Source organism: Macaca fascicularis, chromosome 10 (genome assembly GCF_037993035.2).
Source record: "Macaca fascicularis isolate 582-1 chromosome 10, T2T-MFA8v1.1".
NCBI lineage: Eukaryota > Metazoa > Chordata > Mammalia > Primates > Cercopithecidae > Macaca > Macaca fascicularis.
Window position 1 is genome coordinate 66,605,135 of NC_088384.1, and position 20,445 is coordinate 66,625,579.

Here is a 20,445-nt window from a genome sequence, read left to right on the forward strand (position 1 = left end):
TTGTATTTTCAGTAGAGACGGGGTTTCACCATGTTGGCCAGGTTGATCTCGAACTCGTGACCTCAAGTGATCCATCTGCCTCGACCTGCCAAAGTGCTGGGGTTACAGGCATGGGCCACTGCATCCAGCCAATATCTGTATAGAAAAGAACATATGCCTTCTTTTTATTCATTCATTTCATTCATGTATGACCTTGACACATGTGTTTTTTGTTTTTTTTTTTTAGACGGAGTCTCGCTTCCTTGCCAGACTAGAGTGCAGTGGTGCCATCTTGGTTCACTGCAACCTCTGACTTCCTGGTTCAAATGATTCTCCTGCCTCAGCCTCCCCGGTAGCTGGGATTACAGGCATGCACCACCACACCCAACTGATTTTTGTATTTGTAGTAGAGACAGAGTTTCACCATGTTGCCCAGCATAGTCTCAATCTCCTGACATCGTGATCCACCTGCCTTGGCCTCCCAAAGTGCTGGGATTACAGGTGTGAGCCACCACGCCCGGCCAACACGTGTGTATTTTTAAATTGTGAGTTCAAATAGATATTTGAAGTAAAATCTAGTATTACAGACTTTTCACATTTTCTTTGATGTGATATTTTTGCATCTCCTTTCTCTTACTCTGAAAATCTTGGTTCCTAATAGTAATTATTAATTCTTTGCAGATCTTTTTGCCCTTAGAATATATCCCTCTAAGGAGGCACAATCAGAATACTGTTTTCAAAAATCTCTTGAAATAATTATTTTCTCTATATAGTTATGCTACCAATTACATATATAGTTGAGTTTATTTTTTCATTTATTTTTGATTTTCAGGTTTGTCTTTTTCTATTTTAATTTTTGAATATGTAAAACATTTATATGGTTCAAAAGTGAAAAAAATATATAAAAAGGTATACTCAGAGAGGACCCTTTTTCATTCCTTTCCACCTCATCCTCCATCCCACTTAGGTAGGAATTAATGTTAGCTTTTTATTTATCCTTCCAGTGTTTCTTTTTGAAAAAAATAGTTTTAATATTCTGCTCCTTTTATATTTAACAATGTATCCGGAAAATTGTGTCAAATCAGTACACAGGAAATGTTCTCATTATTTTTAAACAGCTGCATAGTACTCCATAGTGCTACACTGTGTGGATGAACTGGATTAAATTAGCCACTTATAGAAGTATGTGTATATAAGCACCTTGTTAGACAATCACAGGGTTCTCTCTGGCATCTGGTAGTTCTTGTTTTCTAGGGTGGCTGCAACAGATTACCAAAAATTGGGTGGCTTAAAAACAACAGAAATTTATTTTCTCACAGTTCTGGAATCCTGAAGTCTGAAATCAAGGTGTTGGGCTTCCTCTGGAAGACTCCGGGGGGAATCCTTTCTTGCCTTTTTCAGTTTCTCTTGGCTATAGGGGTCTTTTTGTTTGTGGATCCATAACCTCAATCTCTACCTTGGTCTTCATGTGGCCTTCTCCTTTGTTTCTATGTTTTCACTTCTTTTGTTTCTTATAAGGACATTTGTCATTGGGTTTAGGGTCTACCCAGATAACCGAGGATCTTATTATATCTGCAAAGATCCTTTTACCAATTAAAGTCTCAGTCACAGTTTTCAGGGATTAGGACATAGACATATCTTTTTTGGGGGAAGGGTGGGCACTGTTCCGCCCACTACATTGGCTATTGTAAATAGTACTGAAAGGAATACACTTCCACGCATGGTTTTATATTTATTTCTCCATAGAGTTATGCTACCAATTACATATATTGTTAGGTTTATTTTTTCCGTTTATTTTTTATTTTCAGGCTTGTCTTTTTCTGTTTCAATTTTTGAATATGTAAAACATTTATATGGCTCAAAAGTGAAAAAAATATAAAAAGGTATACTCAGAGAGGATACTGAGTCCTTTCCACCTCTTCCTCCATCCCACTTAGGTAGGCATTAATGTTAGGGTTTTTTTTTTAAATCCTTCCAGTGTTATATATTATAATATCTGCAGGGTAGATTCTTAGAAGTCAAAATTCTGGCTGGGTATGGTGGTTCACACTTGTAATCCCAGCATTTTGGGAGGCTGAGGCCCGTGGATCACTTGAGGTCAGGCGTTCAAGAACAGCCTGGCCAACATGGTGAAACCCTGTCTCTACTAAAAGTACAAAAATTAGCCAGGCATGGTGGCGCGTGCCTGCAATCCCAGCTACTCAGGAGGCTGAGGCAGGAGAATCGCTTGAACCTGGGAGGCAGAAGTTGCAGAGAGCTAAAATCACACCACTGCACTCCAGCCTGGGGGACAGAGCAAGACTGTCAAAAGGAAAAGTAAAAAAAAAAAAAAAAAACCTTGGGAGGCCAAAGCCTACGGATCACCTGAGGTCAGGTGTTCAAGACCAGCCTGGCCAATATGACAAAACCCCGTCTCCACTAAAAATACAAAAAAATTAGCCAGTTGTGTTTGTGCATGCCTGTAATCCCAGTTACTTGTGAGACCGAGGCAGGAGAATTGCTTGAACCTGGCGAGATAGCGCCACTGCACTCCAGCCTGGGCGACAGAGCCAGACTTCATCTCAAAAAAAAAAAACCAAAAAAAAAAAAAAAAAAACAAATTGAAATTCTGGGTCAAAAGGCAAATATTTATTTTTGCCAAATTTCCTTCCACAGGAGTTGTAGCATCTAACATTTCTACCAGCTATGTTTTCTATAGCTTTACCAGCAGACCAGAGTGTGTTATCACACCTTGTCTCTGTGGATGTTTTTTGTTTGTTTGTTTGTTCTAATTCAAATGGTATTTCAGAGCAGTTTTAATTTGCATTACAAGTTTTGAACTTTTGATCTCATTATTCTTATTTGCTGATTACTGTAGGACATTTATTCAACAACACTTAATGTCTGCATAACACTTGGCACTCTATAACTCCAGGGATAAAGAATTCAGTACAAAGCAAGTGAAGCCCTCAAAGGGTTCACAGCCCAGCAGGAATGAATTTAGAAAGAACAACAGAAAGTAAGAAGAGCCATATGGTATGTGCATGTGGATGAAAAAGTACCAAGATAATAATACTATATGTTTCTTCCTTTTTAAGAGAAGATTTGGAGTTCTACATTTTCATTACTGGGTAAAGGCTAGATATGATGGGTGAGATGAATCTATATGCACAGATGCCTGTTTCTGGCATTACCAAGCTGGACAGTATCACATGTTCACTGTACACTGTCATTTATTCCCACAGGTATCTAATCACTCAGCCTCCTCAACTGGATTGGAAGCATTGGAGGTCAGGAAGATGCACCTTATACATCTTTTATCTCCAAGGTTTAGAATTATGCCTTACACATTGGAGGTGCTGAATAAACGTTTGATGATGATGGCAGCTTGCTTTGCAATAAAAAAAAAAATAGAATTTCCTAAGACAAGCATATTCTATTTGTTCAGTCAGTGTAAGGAAAGGTATCTTCTCCTAAAGGAATTGGGCAATGAACATTGTGATTTGCTATGCATAATCAGATACAAGCTCAACTGCTGTAACAAAGATTCTCAAAATGCCTTGACTTAAGACATTATTTTGCTCTCTTGTAGCACTTTTGGAGGTTTGTGGTCCTGATGTGTGTTGTCATCTGGGGACTCAGGCTGGTAGGGCCACTCTGCCATCATCTTGAATGTGGGGCTTTCATCTCTGGGTCTGAGAGTGATCCATGCTATTGGGTTTATCAGTAGCCTGTTCTTTTTTATTGCTGAATGTGTTCATACAAAGGAATATTACATAAGTCTAAATATAGAGAGAGGCTCTAAAACTGTGAGTTTGTTTTTTTTTTTTTCTTTTTGCCTGCCTGGTTGAAATATGTAGGACTATTTTAGCTTTTTATTATATTTCATTTAATGAACTTTTATTGAGTGACCCTACAGGCCAAATACTGTGCTCAGGAATGGGGATACAAAGGTGTGTAAATCCTTGTCTCTTCCCTTAAGTTATAGTTCAGCTAGAGGAGGAAAAGACAGTTGTGTTGTCCCAATTTGGATGGAAACTACGTGATTCTACCTTAAGTACTTGCTGGAAAAGCTGAAAGGATGTCAAAACTTGCAGGATCCGGATGCCACTATACAATCCTACAGTGTAAGAAATCTCCTGACCATCTTCCAGCTCAAAGTCTTGCCCCAGGGAATAGGCGCCTGGCTTTAAAAAGTATACAGGCCTGAGTCAGATCCCTCAGGGTCTATTTCTGGTTCTGCTACTGGATCGCCATGTGGCTTGCACAACACAGAGAACACACCCTTCCTACAAACAGGCAAGATCCCAAGGAGCCCCCTGAGCGAGCGACCTCCATACCCCAAGTGAGGCTGGGTTCCAGGAACCAAGGGGCCGGCTGAACTCCTCACCGGGGCACGCTCTTCCTTAGAGCCAAAGCCACTCATCTTAGTGTGAAATTAGAGCTGCGATTTCGGCACGGTCAGAGGGGCTTCGACTCGTTCCCTGGTGTGAATCCAGAAGCTAAACCTAAAAATAGTTTGCATTTGAAAAGCCTTGACACTTTTCTCACTGAGATTTGTGTGTGTGTGTGTGTGTGTGTGTGTGTGTGTGTGTGTAGTTCACGTTGCACTAGAGGAAAATGGGGTGCGCGCAGGAGATAGAGTGACGCTACGGACGATCTAGGCTGCCGGGGCAGAGGGCGGGCAGGGGCCACCCTGCCCTTCTGCGACCCTGGAAAGGAGGTCGCAGCGCGTCGCCTGCTGGAGAACTTCATTTCCCAGGAGCAATTGCGGCCCGCGGCAGGGCGGGGCGACGTGCCCAATGCCAGCCCATTGACTCCCATCGTGCCGAAGGCCGCCAGCCTGATTGGAGGACTGTCTCGCGGTGCATCTCGGGATTTGTAGTACAACGTGTGCGTGAGAGGAACTCCTTTGTGATTCGAAGCGCCTCCTCCGCGCTCTGAGCGCGTCCCCTCTAAGTTTTGGCGCGGACGGGCTAGTGTCCCGCGAGGAGAGTCGGGCTGTGTGCGCGTGCGTAGCGCCCAAGGGGCCGGGAGGCACCTCCCGCGGGGCGGGGCCTTCGGTCCCGCATCGACACCGCCTTCCTGCCCCGCCCCTCGCCGTGACCGGCCCGCCCCTCCTTCCTGGAGCCACAGCTGAGGCAGCGGCGGCGGCAGCGGCGGCGGCAGCAGCGGCGGCAGCAGCCGGGCTGGGGGCGGCGAGTGGCCCGCGCGACACGCGCCGGCCTCGACCCTATGCTTTGATTCGCGTGGCGCAGGCGCCTACTGCCCCGCCGGCGGGGCCCGGGCTTCCTGCCGCGGGATGTTCTCCCGAAGGAGCCACGGGGATGTGAAGAAGTCCACCCAGAAGGTGCTGGACCCGAAGAAGGACGTGCTGACCCGCCTGAAGCACCTGCGGGCGCTGCTGGGTGAGGCGCGCGCCGGGCGCGGGGCTCGGGGCACCGGGGTAGGGGCACCTGCTGGGAGGGCGCCCCTCTGGGCAGGGGTCGGTGGCTGGGAGGCGGGGGAGGGGGATAGGTGGGCGTCCGACCCCTTTCCCTGGATCTGGGCTTGGACCCCCGGGGCTTTGTTTCCGGAAAGCCGCAGCCTGGCCCTCGGGCGCTGCTCCAGTCGCCCTCGAGTTAAACTTAGCCCAGATTCTCGCCGGGCGCCTGCGCTCCCGGAGAACCTGGAGGCCGGGCACAGAGGTACCTGTCCCCTCTCCTCCCAGCAAGTGAACTGGATCCCAAGTGGTCATCACGCGCACACATTGAACTGTCACCTCCCCCTTTCATTTTTGAAATTTTATTTTTGAGTCTGAGACTCTAAGTAGACCGAGACCCCAAGTGAACCCAGCACAGACCTAATTGGGCTCTCATCTCTGTCATCCTCCTTTTAAATTTTATTTTTACTTTTGAGTGTGAGACCCCAAATAGACTGAGATTCCAAGTGATCCCAGCGCAGATTTATCATCTGTTTTCCCATGCTGCTTTTTAAATTTAATTTTTATTTTGGGTTTGGCTGCTTCAGTTTCTTTGTGTCGTTGGAGTGAAGGGGCCTTCTCTTCCTGCTTGGAGAGAGGGGTGGTTTTCTTGGGTTCAGGGAGGCTGCTTCTCCTTTATTATCAGCGTGACAGTGATGGTGTCTGCCACCTTCTGGTTTATGGCCTGCCGGGTGGAGGTTCTGAGGAGCTCAGGTGGGCTTGGAGTTGACCTGTAATGAAGCTCACCCCTGTGGGTGTGAGGTGTCCACAAGGCCTCCTGTCACCTGCTGCATGTGATCTGTAGCTGGTTCGCCTAGGCTATGTTTTGTTTTCTGTGTTTTTTGCCTCCTAAGTCTTTTCTTTAGGATGAAAACACCTTTGCTGTCTCTAGACACACTTACTTGCCTGTGTATTTGGTGGCGAAGGAAAGAACACCTTATGTTTCTTCTAGGTGTCTTTTAGTCCTAAAATTCACAAAACTTGCCTAGTGCTAATGTGTCTGTCACTTGAAAGAATATTGCATAAAATGATTTAACATGTGAGGATTTTAAATAAAGATCTTATTCATGAGATCAGAAGTTGCTGATTATTTCTATTTATATTCTACCTCTGAGGGGGAAAAGAACCCAAGCCAAACCAAACCACACCTGATTTGGCCAAGTGAAGTAATTCACAGTCTCACATTCCTTGAGGTTACACTGACTTGTTCAGTCTGAAATGAAATGTAAATTAGTTACTGTTACAGGGATTCGTTTTCAAGACTTTTGAGAGTGAAGTGTGGTGTTCTTGATAAACTGAATTTTCTACTTCCTGTAGATACCATGCACTCACAGGTTGCACAATACACAGGTTGCATTGTGTGGAGTTCCTAGTAGTGACTGATTAACACCTACTGCAGGGACATTTTTGATAAAGGAGAGTTGAGCTGTGTTTTAAAGCACTTGATACTTCGAGCCTTTTTCTGTGCTTTAGCATTTACACTTTTGTTCTGTCCAGGTCTGCAAGATTAAGTTGGCTACATTTTATAAAGGCAGAATCAAGTAAACCTAGATCAGGTTATTTCTTAGCACACAGTACATTGTTCCTATTCTGAGAAAGTTGTTTCTTTTCAAGTTTGTGGAATTGTAGTTTCACTCTAAGGTGTAGTTTCTTATTTTAGGGAACTTTCTTTTATCATTTCACGAAACTCATCATGACCTCAGTTTTGTAACATGGAGAAGTTCTTTTATATTTCCTTGGGTGTATGATTTTTGTTGATATACTTACGGGAGGAGTGGCCCAGTTTGCTTTGTTTATTACTGTGATCTTTGTAGGGACTAGATTTTTGTAAAATGTGTCTGAGGAGTTCTAGTCATAATATTTAATGTAAACTTTAACTTGCTCCTGTGATTTATTCAAGACTTCAGAAATAGTACATTAATGCACTAGTTCCCACCTAATCCCATATTCTATTTGGTTGCTACTCAAAAAAAAGTCTGCTTAGAAAACAAAGGCCTCTTGAACTAAAAGTTAGGAATTAAGCCAAGATCAAGGAAACTATTTGAAGGAAATGAATAGTAATTACTATTGTATTTTTATGTGTGTATTTATATAACACTTTTGCTTTTCATATATTTTATCTTGAAGTGATAATAGTGATTTTTTTTTTTAAGTATACAAAGATTATGCCACTGACTTGGGTATTTGCAGCCTGTCCCTGCTGCCTGCAGCTTCTTGACTCGAGCTAGTTACGTAGCCTGTCTTTGAACCTTGGTTTCTTTACTCTGTAAAATGGGCATGGTAATGTTTGCCTTTTCAAGGATGATTGTGAGTATGATGAATAAATGACTTCAGCTTGAAGCAGGCCTTTAACAGTTTCCTTTCCCAACATATCTCCCACCATTAATAGGATTGGACAAGTATTTTGATAGCTAATTTTTCTCGGTCTTTCTTATTTTTGATACTAGTGATGAATTTGTTCTCTTTCCTAAAAAGTAGTCTGTATTTAAAACAACCGGGTGAGAAACATAAAATTAGTTGTGGAAGTAGAGTATTTCTTAGTGTCATGGTAATAACTCCAATTTGGATGTAGATACTTTGGCTTGGCTATGTATTATAGACTGGTCTGGTATGATTAACTTTATTTTACAGAGGGGTAAACTGAGGCACAGGCCGGTTTGACACATGGTGTCAAGACATGGAGCAGATTTTACTTATGTTAGAGGAAGAACAAAGAGCAGTTAGGTCCTGTGACTTCCAGTTCTCCCTACACTGTTGACAAAACAAAAACCACAAAACCCTCTGTATTACTATATTGCTCCAGCAAAGATTCCCTGTCTTTTTTTTTTTTTTTTTTTTTTTTTTTAACAGGGTCTTGCTCTGTTGTCCCGGCTGGGGTACAGTAGTTTGACCTTGGCTCAACTACTACAGCCTCGGCCTCCCTGGCTCAAGTAATCTCCCACCTCAGCCCCCGGAGTAGCTGGGACTACAGGCATGCACCACTACACTAAGCTCATTTTTTTTTCTTTTTTTGAAATGGAGTCTCACTCTGTCACCCAGGCTGGAGTGCAGTGGTGCCATCTTGGCTCACTGCAACCTCCACCTCCTGGGTTCAAGTGATTCTCATGCCTCAGCCTCCTGAGTAGCTGGGATTACAGGTGTGTACCACTGGGCCTGGCTAATTTTTATGTTTTTAGTAGAGAGAGGGGTTCACCGTGTTGGCCAGGCTGGTCTTGAATTCCTGGCTTCAGGTGATCTGCCCAACTCGGCCTCCCAAAGTGCTGGGATTACAGGTGTGAGCCGCCACGCCCGGCCAGATTTTTATATTTTTTGTAGAGACGGGGTTTTGCCATGTTGCTCAGGCTGGTCTTGAACTCATAGACTCAAACAATCCTCCCACTTCAGCCTCCCAAAGTGCTGGGCTTACAGGCATGAGCCACCATGCCTAGCCAGATAGTGTGTCTAATTAAAAGTTGAGTGTTTACGATGAGTCCCAAATTAGGATATAGAAATGGCATTGATATAGTGAGAAGAACAGATACAAAATAATAGTAAATTTATGGTGTGTTATGTAATTAGATGGTCGGGTATATGGTAGAATCCATTATAGGATTTCAGAGAACAAAAGAGATAATTAAGAATGTCACAAAAATAAGGGCAACTTTAAGGAGGTTTGTAGTCACCTGTTCTCACGCTGCTAATAAAGACATACCCGAGACTGGGTAATTTATAAAGGAAAAAGGTTTAACTGACTCACAGTTGCATATGCCTCAGGAGGCCTCACAATCATGGCAGAAGGTGAATGAGAAGCAAAGTCATGTCTTCCTTGGTGGCAGGCAAGAGAGCTTGTGCAGGGGAGCTCCCGTTTATAAAACCATCAGATCTTGTGAGATTTATTCACTACCCTGAGAACAGCATGGGGAAAGCCACCCACATGACTGAGTTATCTCCAGCCGGCCCAGCCCTCGACATATGGGGATTATTACAATTCCAGGTGAGATTTGGATGAGGACACAGCCAAATCATATCAACGTTTTACTCATGCTGGGCTCCAAAGAATGGTTAGACTAGTTCTGTCCAATAGAAATATAATGTGAGCCATATGTGCAATTTTAATCTTTTTTAGTGACCACATGTTAAAAAGTAAAAAGAATCAGATGAAATTAATTTTAATGGTGCATTTTATTTAAGTCCATGTTTCTAACATGTATTATATCTGCAGGTAATCAATATAAAATGCTATCAGTATTTTTTACATCTTTTTTTCATACGAAGTTTTTGGAATTCATTGTATATTGTATATTTACAGCACATATTGGTTCACACTAGCTGTGTTTCAGGTGCTCATTAGTCATATGTCACTAGTGGCTGCATACTGGACAGAGCAAGGTTAGAATTTGGGAAAGTAGAGGGAAGGGGCAATTCCCACCAAGGGAAGATGGAAGAGCTGGTGGCGGAAGTAATGTGGCAGTGATATAGGAGGGTAAGGAAACCACCCTGGCTTTCACTGCGTCCAGTGGGGCAGTAGCGAGGTGTGGTGTTGGGCACTGAGGACCTTTGCCCAGAGGATGTCCACAGTGTCCTGCATAGGCCAGGGGTAGAGTAGGGTCCTAGGGAATGAGTGGAACAGTAGCCTGACAAGCAGAAGCTAAGGCTGGCTGGGGGATCATAAGCCAGACTCAGGTCAAATTATGACCTAGGTTTGGACCAGAGTAGAGAACCGTCTCTCACAAATGCTGTATATACAAACAGAGCAAAACACAGCATTGTCATATAGTTCGTTTTGTGCATATGTCGCTCTAGGTAGGAACAAATTGACATACAGTTTTAAATGTCTTTTATTTTATCATTAGCATTTTTCATGTTTTGTTCCTCTCATTTTTAAGTACAACTGTTTGTTAAGACCGTGTCCCATAATTTAGCCTACGATTTCCTGGATTGTTAAATTGTGTTCTTTTCTCTCCTTCCTTCTTTCCTTTTTTTCTTCCTTCCCTTTTCCTGATATAAACAATACTTCAGTAAACATCTTGAGGAGCAGCTTTTTCTATATTTCATTAGAATAGATTTTATTGAAGTAAGATTGCTGGGTTTGAACATTTGATGATGATTCACAGTGCTTTACTAAGTGTTGCTCCATTGGCCCTGCTAGCAGCAAGGATTGAGGCTGCCATTTTCACCGTAGTCTGACTACCAATAAATACCTTTCTATAATTTGATAATTGGTGGTAGGTATTTGGGATAATAGGAGTGTCATCTACAGAGTGAGAACAATTGGGAAGGGATCCTGGGCAAGGATGGGAAAGATGAGTTTGGTGTTCTACATTTTGAGTTTAAGAAAAGGCAAGATCCAAGTGGCGTGTCTGAGGGGTGTGGGACATGGGATCTGGACCTTAATGAAATGATAGAATGCTATCATATGTTTAGTTTTATTGGTTATTATCATCATGACCTCATTGAATCTTTTTGCAACTGTAACAAAGGAAGTGTTCCTCTCCCCAGCTGAGGAAACTGAAGCTCAGTGAGAATAGCTACTTGTCTGCTAGCAAGCAGGAAAGCTGAGACTCATCTGATTATGAAGGTCATGTTATGCTTCTGCTAGTTATCTGATTCAAAAGGAAATTTACATATCAGAAAATATATTTATCCAGTAGAATGAATGATAACATAGAAACAAAACCCCAGCAATTTTTGCATGCCTCCCAAAAATGTTGCTGTGATGTTGGCTTCTCTCTTTCTGGTCAATTTTTCTGCATTTTTCTAGGGAGACTTAGGATTATCATATTTGATTGGAGCATGGGCAGACGATAAACAGTCTCCTCCAGTGTTTTAGTGTTCATTGCCTTCCCTGTAACCTTGGCAGGCCTAGCAGGTGATAAATATTTGCCTGGACATTAATGCCACGTGGACATTCTACAACTAGAACAAAGCTGGGAGGTGTAATTTCAGACTCTTCAGGCAGTCTTAGTATGGTCTATCTCAGTTGACCTTGTTTGGTACAAAATGATTTTGTCATAATGCTTCCTTTGCTATTTTTTCATCAATTATGTAATTTATAACCTCTGGAATGTAAATGGAACTTTGGACACATATATGTAGCACAAATACGCCATCCCTCCCTCTAAGGCTTGAGGTTGTCTAGACTTCTGATGTGAGAAAAGTGAACATAGGGTAAATGTCCGAGCTCAGATGTTTTGTTTAAGATACTAAAAAAGTTTGGCTTCCATCTTTTACTCTGAGAAGGGAGATAATTGGTAGGTCTAGAATATTTTGCTGTAAACTTTTATAATTTGGATTTTTATTTTGGAAGTACTTTATTTGTGGACAGGCATAATACTTTTACTAGGTGTTTAGAGTACTGATCTTTGGTTACCAAACTGAGTATCAAGATAGAACTACAAATAATTTTTTTATTTAGAAAAAAACTTGGCCGGGCGCGGTGGCTCACGCCTATAATCTCAACACTTTAGGAGGCTGTGGTGGGCAGATCACGAGGTCAGGAGTTCAAGACCAGCCTGGCCAGCATGGTGAAACACCGTCTCTACTAAAAATACAAAAATTAGCCAGGCGTGGCTGCTTGGGAGACTGAGGCAGGAGAATTGCTTGAACCTGGGAGGTGGAGGTTGCGGTGAGCAGAGATCGCACCACTGCACTCCAGCCTGGGCAACAGAGTAAGACTCTCAAAAAGAAACGCAAAATCACAACAAAAAAAACCTTGACTTTCAAAATAGCAAATTGTTTCAATTTGAATTTTTAAAAATTTTAAAAAGAAGGCATATAAATTATTGTTCTGTAAAATTAAGAATAATATAATGTGTTAAACAATTATCTTGTCCTTGAATTTAAAAAAAATCAAGCTGGGTGCTATTGCTTATGCCTGTAATACCAACACCTTGCGAGGGTTAAGTGAGAAGATCAGCCCAGAAGTTCAGTACCAGCCTGGGCAATATAGTGAGACCCCTTCTCTACAAACCGATGAAGAAATTAGCTGGGTATGCTTGCATGTGCTGAGGCCCCAGCTCCTCGGGAGGCTGAGGCTGGAGGATCACTTGGGCCCAGGAGGTCAAGGCTACAGTGAACCTTGATTGTGCCACTGCACTCCAGCTTAGGTGACAGAGCAAGACCCTGTATCAACAACAACAAAAATCAAGTCACAAGCATTGTTTTAAAGAGTGTGTGAGTGCGTATGTGTTTGCCTGCATGTCTGACATAAGTAAGTCTGTGTTTAGATGTTAATAAGGCACAAGCCCAGGATTTATGGTTTGGTAGGAGAAATAGCCATGTAAACAATGAAATTTACCACGAGGGTTCTGAGTGGCACTGAGGAGTGTGGTGGAACCATAGAGGTGGGCACAGGTGCAGAGGAGGAACAGCAGCAAGACCTCCTGGAGACACCAGCCAGTGCTTCTTTAGGGAGGTTAGGTCTGAAGTAGGTTTTGAATAATGGATAAAGGATTTTACCAGGGGGACAAGTTGGGGATGAGGGTACTATAGAGAGAGGAACGTGTGCAAAGGTAATGGTGTATAGCACCATGGAGTTAAGTGCACAGTGTTTTAACTTATGGTGTAGGTAGATGTTGGGACTCCAGTGAAGAGTTTTAAGCAGAAGAGGAGCCAAATCCTGTCTCTTCCCATTTAGTGTCTGAGAATCCCATTCTGCTCTGAGATTTGAAACATAGATGCTGGGAGAGAGAGAGCTCCCTTCCTTTGGATTGCAAGCCCTGAAGGTATAGTCTGGGCTGCTGGCATTTGTTTTTCCCACCATGTGGGGAGCACGTGCCTTAAATTGAATTCCACACTCACAGGGAATGACAATAGAGAGGTGGAGAGTGAGAGGAAGCCCCTGAGTCCTGAGTTGGGCCGTGTCTTTGCCAGGTCCATCCTGAGCTGCTCAGTTGCAGGAACTGGTAACATGTTAACTAGCTTGAGTCATGTTTCTGGGTCTTGCATTTGAAAGAACACCTAACATGGAGGTGTTTGTGTGTATGGAGATTTGACTTTTATATTTTTTTAGAACTGGAGGAATTTGAGTTTATATAGAAGTAACTAATAAAGAGCGAAATTGAAGAAACGGGGGATAATAATGCAGAATGGTGTCATCTGCAGTGAGATTGAGAGCCTGGGGTGAGAGATCAGGCTTAACAAGAGGGACACCTCTTCTTCTAAGGCCACTTGAAGGAAGCAGGAATGGGGTGCTGGGTGATGGGGACAGGGAGGGAGTTCTCACATCATGGCTTCTGTCCCCTCTGTGAAGGTAACAGGTGAAGTCATTTGCTGAGCCAGTTTTCTCACTCATGTGGTGATAGGAACTTAAATATGTCTTGCTCCCTCTTCTGTGCCACATAACCTCTTAAAAAAAGGACATCTGTTATCTGGAAGGCTTTGTTTTTTTTCCTTAGGGAGTGACTGAAAAATGCATTTAACGTTTATGTTAAATATTCACTAAGAAGGCGGAAAATCTATATAGAATGAGGCCAGTTTAAGTAGCACAGATGTGGTATGCCCTTCCACTCAATGACCATGTGCCCCAGAGTGGACCTAAGGTGGGACATGGGCACCCACCGTGTTGCCGATAGTCTTCTTTCCTTTGTGCCTTTCACTGTGAGAGCATCCCCCTGCTGGGTATGACTCCGGAGTTAAAGGATCATTTTAATTTTTTCTACTTTTGCCTTTCTTATGACTTAACCGCATGTAAAATGTAACTCTGTTGATATCTCAAATTCATGTACCAGTTTACACTTTTGCAAAATGTCTTCTCATATTCTTATTTAATCAAATTACTACCTTAAGCAATCAGTTCATATTAATTATAAAAGAAATTTATTAAATATCTATTTGTGAATGTATTTTAGGTGGTCTTCAATACAGGTTATTTTACATAGTTAAAGCCTCCTGAATGTGTCAATACAAATAGCATTTTCTGGTGAGAGGATCCAGAATCCACTAACAAAATCTAGCAATTGAGAATTTGATAAAGTAAAAATAGGAATTTTAGAGAGATTATGTCATTTAAAGGATTTACCATATAGATTCTTAGTAGATTGTTTCTGAGTTCATTCTGAATCCTCAATTCAGGGTTTTAGCCTTAATTTTCAGAAAAGTGATGTTTCATAACCATTTTATGTCTTTTATATTGTTTTAGAACTGAAACCACAGCTATTTTAAAAGTAGTTGTAATCTTTTTTTTTTTTTTTTGGGGGACGGAGTCTCCCTTTGTCACGCAGGCTGGAGTTCAGTGGTGCAATCTCGGCTCACTGCAACCTCTGCCTCCTGGGTTGAAGCGATTCTCATGCCTCAGCCACCTGAGTAGCTGGGATCACAGGCTTGCTCTACCATGCCTGGCTAATTTTTGTGTTTTTAGTAGCAACAAGGTTTTGCCATGTTGGCTAAGCTGGTCTTGAAATCCTCGCCTCCAGTGATTAGTCCACCTCGGCCTCCCAAAGTGCTGGGATTACAGGCGTGAGCCACTGCCCCTGGACAAAGTAGTAATCAAATTTTGGTATTATAATTATGGTTAAGTTAAAAAAAATCCCTTTTGATAAAGTTCAGGAGCCCATGGATATTGTGTTTGATTTCAAGTGATGACACATATTCATTGAACCTTAGCCATGCCTGAAAGTACAAGCATGGTACTTGTGACATTGCTTGTGCCTGACTATGACAGCCATAAGAATGTGCTGCTTCTCCTGCTGTGGGGAGCATGATTGACTGATGCCCCCAGCTGCTGCTCCCTGAATCTACCAATTTTGAGCCAAAGCTTAGTTTCCCTTGGGAAGCTCTTAGCCCATTACTGAGCACTGCAGGAGTATTAATGCTACCTATTCCTGCACACTTCAGATGCCTCTGAAGGGCCCCTTTGGCTTGAGGACTTCCTGTTGGCCTAAGACCTTCTCAGAACTGTGTTGACGTCTGACACTCTTCCTACTCAACCTTCCTTCATTCCCCACTCCCCTTCCCAGGGGTCAGACCTGCATCATAGTCTAAATCCTCTCCCTGCCTTCACCAGCTCCTTCTCATTTATCCTCCATGGGCATTTTCCCCAATAAATCTCTCGCATGTCTAACCCCGTCTTGGCCTCTACTTCTCAGAGAACCCAAACTAATCTACCATCCATTTCCTGGAAGCCGTTGTCCATCCTGCCATCTACAGTTTTTCCAGGAGATAGTGCCAACACTTTATATCTTCCATGTGGGCTTTCTTCATCCTCTTGCCCTGAATGTATCTCTTCTCAGAATTCCCACAGCACTTTGTACCTTTTGTTTGGTATTAATGGCCTTTGACTTTGCACCATGCTTATTTTCATATTTATTTATTAATTTTTTTGAGATGGAGTCTTGCAGCCCAGGCTAGAGTGCAGTGGTGTGATTTTGGCTCACTGCAACCTCCGCCTCCTGGGTTCAAGTGATTCTCCTGCCTCAGCCTCCTGAGTAGCTGGGATTACAGGCACCTGCCACCGTGCCTGGCTAATTTTTGTATTTTTAGTAGAGACGGGGTTTCATCATCTTGGCCAAGCTGGTCTTGAACTCCTAACCCTGTGATCCATCCACCTCAGCCTCCCAAAGTGCTGGGATTACAGGCGTGAGCCACTGCGCCTGGCCGCACCATGCTTATTTATTTATTTATTTATTTATTTATTGAGACAAAGTCTTGCTCTGTCGCCCAGGCCGGAGTGCAGTGGCACGGTCTCCACTCACTGCAACCTTCACCTCCCCTGGTCAAGCAAGTCTTCTGCTGCACCCTCCCCAGTAGCTGGGATTACAGGCACGTGCCACCACGCCCAGCTAATTTTTTTGTATTACTAGTAGGGATGGGGTTTCACCATGTTGGCCAGGCTGTTCTTGAACTCCAGACCTTGCGATCTGCCTGCCTTGGCCTCCGAGAGGGCTGGGATTACAGGCGTGAGCCACTGTGCCTGGCCCATACCATGTTTATTTGTGTTCACGCCTTATACGTGTTCTTTCCCACTAAATTATAAGTACATAGAGAACCTGAGCAGCTTCTTTTTCATCTTGATTTCTCTTGATAGCTTACTCCTCTATTTGGAATAATAATAATTAATATTTATTTAGTACTTTTTATGTGCTGAACAGTGCCATAAATATTTCTACATTTATTAATGCATTTAATCTGCCCAAATGAGATAGGGAATATCATTATCCCTGTTTTACAGTTGAGATACAGACAGGTTAAGAACCTTGTTCAAGGTTACACATCCAGTTAGTGGCAGAATCAGGATTTGAACCCAGGGAGCTGGCTCAAGTTCCTTTATTCACTTAGCAGTTATATGTCCAACACAAACTATGTGCCAGACATTGTGCATAGCACTAGGCATACCAGAGCTTGCAATCTTAGTTTAGAATAAGTAACTTTTTTTAAAAAAAACCACCAACCAAAAATGTGATTTCTGAATAGCTGGATCTAAGTCTACTGGGGAGCAGAGCTGGTCCATCATGGCTTAAATAATTCCTGAAAGCCTTCCTGCCCCAAAGATTGTTTTCATCAGTCAGAAGTTTCCAACATTAAATTAATGATTCAAGATCATGAATTAAGAGTGGTGGTTTCTCCCAAATGAATTCTCTAATCTCCTTTGTTTACACACATTCATTATCAGACCAATCTCTTGGATTCTAAGGGGAATAGATGTCAGAAAGGACTATTTCCGTGGACCAAAGGGAGAGAGATTGGTGTTTGTAAACCTTGATGAGGGTTGGGGGAAAGAGGGGCAGCAATGCTGGAGAGCTGTTGGCAGGGGCAGGCTTAGGCAAATTCCCCAGATATTCCTTCATGGGAACAAAATTAGAGAGATATTATTGTAAAGTTTTAAATTTATAAAAACCAAAACTGAGTCACATTCCCCCCAGTCAAAGACCTGTTACAGCTAGTGAGGAAATTGTTTTTTTACATTTCAACTTTTATTTTTGGTACAGGGGGTACATGTGCAAGTTTGTTACATGGGTATGTTGTATGATGCTGAGGTTTGGGGTGTGGATCCCGTCATCCACATAGTGAGCATAGTGCCAAATAGGTTTTTTTTAACTCATACCCCACTCCCTCTGTCCCCACTCTAGGTAGTGTTCAGTGTATCTTGTTGCCATGTTTATGTCCCCTTGTGCTCAGTGTTTAGCTCTCACTTACAAGTGAGAACATGTAATATTTGGTTTTCAGTTCCTGTATTAATTCGCTTAGGTTTATGGCCTCCAGCTGCATTCATGTTGCTGTAGAAGACATGATTTCATTCTTTTTTATGGCTGTGTAGTATTCCATGGTGTATATGTACCACATTTTCTTTATCCAGTCCACCACTAATGGGCACTTGGGTTGATTCCATGTTTTTCTGTTGTGAATAGCATGGCGATGAACATATGAGTGCATGTGTTTTTTTGGTAGAATGATTTATTTTTTCCTTTGGGTATATACCCAGTAATGGAATTGCTGGGTCAAATGGTAACTCTCTTTTAAGTTCTTTGGGAAACTCAAAACTGCTTTCCACAGTGGCTGAGCTAATTTACATTCCCACCAACAGTGTGTAAGTGTTCCGTTTTCTCCACAGCCTCAGCAGCATCGGCCATTTTTTTTAACTATTTAATAACCATTCTGACTGGTATGAGATGGTATCTCATTGTGGTTTTGATTTGCATTTCTTTGATGATTCGTGATGATGAGCATTTTTTTATATGTTTGTTGGCTGCTTGTATGTCTTCTTTTGTGACATATCTGTTCATGTCTTTGCCCATTTTTTAAATGGGGTTATTTGGGAAAAATTTTTAAATGAAATCTTTGATAGTATTTTCAAAACTGCATGGAAGAGAGGGGAACTGAAGACATACGCTGCTTCTTTACAACTTCTGTTAGGGATCACCATGTTTTATTTCTGTCTGGTCATAGTCCTGGCGTAAACAGTGGACTCTCTCTATTCCATGGACTCTATAGTATCTAAGAAGATGAGGTGGCCAGTTAGGCTTGATGTGGTATAGCTTATGCTGAACTCCTGGAGTGGAAGTAAAATATCCTCTAGTCTTCCTCAACATGTGTCTGTGTCTTTGTCTGTGTGTGTCATATTGCAGATATTTGTCTTAGAAAGAATTGTTCCTTTTCTCTTTTCCTGCTCCCAAAATAAATAAATATAGAAACAGACACATCACCTTTAACTGAAGTAAAAAGTAAATAATGAACTGGAAAAATATTTGAAAGTTATAAGAGGAGAAATAGTTACATACATAATACATAAAAAACTACGTGTAATTAACAAGAAAAATTGTAGTAAATAAATGTTCAAAATGTATGTATATGTAAATTGCAAATGGACAAATGCTAAGACCCATAAGAATGTTTTCAGTGTTTGTTCCTCACTAGTAATCTAAATATATAAACTTAGAGATTAAAATGTATTTATCCATTATATTAGCAAATTTGCTATTGTCTTTTTTTCTCTGATGATAGTATACGGTGTGAGCTGTCTCCACTTTTGATAGGACTGTAACTTGGAACAATCTTTCTGAAAAGTCGTTTGTTAATACAGATCAATGGTCTTTAAAATGTATATCCCATTTAACCCAATTTCCTCTTTTGCAAAAGCCTATTCTACCATCAAGAAGTGCTTTGCAGCATTGTTTGAATGTTAATTTTTTTTATTGAGTTGAAATTCACTAACATAAAATTAATCATTTTAGACCAGACATGGTGGCTCACACCTGTAATCCCAGCACTTTGGGAGGCTGAGGTGGGCAGATCACCTGAAGTCAGGAGTTCGAGGCCAGCCTCACCAACATAGTAAAACTAAAAATACAAAATACTCTACTAAGAATACAAAAATAAGCTGGGTGTGGTGGTGGGTGCCTGTAATCCCAGCTACTTGGGAGGCTGAGGCAGGAGAATCACTTGAACCCAGGATACAGAGGTTGCAGTGAGCTGAGGTCGTGCCACTGCACTCCAGTCTGGGCGACAGAGCGAGACTCCATCTCAGAAAAACAAAAAACAAAAAAAACAAAACCAAAAACCTTGAACCCAGGAGGTGGAGGATGTAGTGAGCCGAGATTGAGCCGCTGCACTCTGGCCTGGGCGACAGAGTGAGACTCTGTCTCAAAAAAAAAAAAAAAAAAAAAAAAACACAAAAAAACCCACTCTTTTAAAAGTAAACAATTCAGTGGTGCTTAGTACATTAACAGCATTTTGCAACTGCTACCTCTATCTTCTTCCAAAACATTTTCATCACCCCTGGAAAACTAACCATTAAGCATTCACTCCTTATTCCCTCCTTTCCCCAGCTCTTGACAGCTACCTGTATGTATATGTTTAACCAGACTAGGCATTTTTTTTTCTTTTCTTAATTATTCTGCTCCACTAGAAGGGTAGCATATATTGAGTATATTTGTATTTGTAATACTTAGGACTTTAGGTTGCAAGTGGCAGAAACCCATCTTGAACTAACTTAAGCCAAAGAGGGATTTAATGACATACGTAACTAAACAGTCTAAGGGAACGTTTGGCATTCGAGATGACTGTCCACAGGGATGTGATCAGGATACTTACTCAGTCTCATATCCACTCTGTCTTTTCCCACCTCCCCACTTGGTGGAAAATAGTCTCTACCTTTGGTTCTGTGTTTTTGTTTTCTGTGCTTCTGCTTCATTCTCAGGCCAACTCTGCCAGATACAGGTGTGATGGTCCCTAGCATTGCCAGCCTGACATGTCCTGGCAGCTAGTGACCCTTGAGAGGAGTGTGGCCACTCCCCTAGGGCCCGTACCCATTCCTGTACCAATCACTGGGTGAGGGAGATGGGGTACGGTGATTGGCCAGCCTGGATCCCGTGTCCTGTTCCTAGAGATGGAGTACTGTGATTGGCTAGCCTGGATCACTTGTCCTGTTCCTAGAGATGGAATCTCATTCTGGCTCCTGTATTTCCGAGAAAGTAGAGGAATAGAGGAAAGGCATTCTGGCACATTCCCTCCCAGAACAGAACTGCTTGTAGCTCTGCCCATGCCCATTTATACCATAAGAGGTTCATTGACTTTTGTGCTAATAATCATATATCATTGAGCAAAGCTTAGAT

The 20,445-nt window shown here is 42.2% G+C and overlaps 1 protein-coding gene across 19 annotated transcripts in view; it reads left to right on the forward strand.

The window, feature by feature from the left end:
* The first annotated feature begins 5,107 nt into the window (after positions 1 to 5,107).
* The window catches only part of RALGAPA2 (Ral GTPase activating protein catalytic subunit alpha 2), a 322,322-nt gene continuing 306,984 nt past the window's right edge, over positions 5,108 to 20,445 (forward strand). For all 19 annotated transcript variants that reach the window (XR_012419093.1, XR_012419094.1, XR_012419095.1 and 16 more), the window contains exon 1: positions 5,108 to 5,366. Coding sequence is in view for 8 of the 19 variants with exons in the window: in XM_005568218.5 (XP_005568275.3) it covers positions 5,261 to 5,366 (106 nt within the window). In the remaining 11 variants the exon portion in view is untranslated. The remainder of the gene's footprint in view (positions 5,367 to 20,445) is intronic.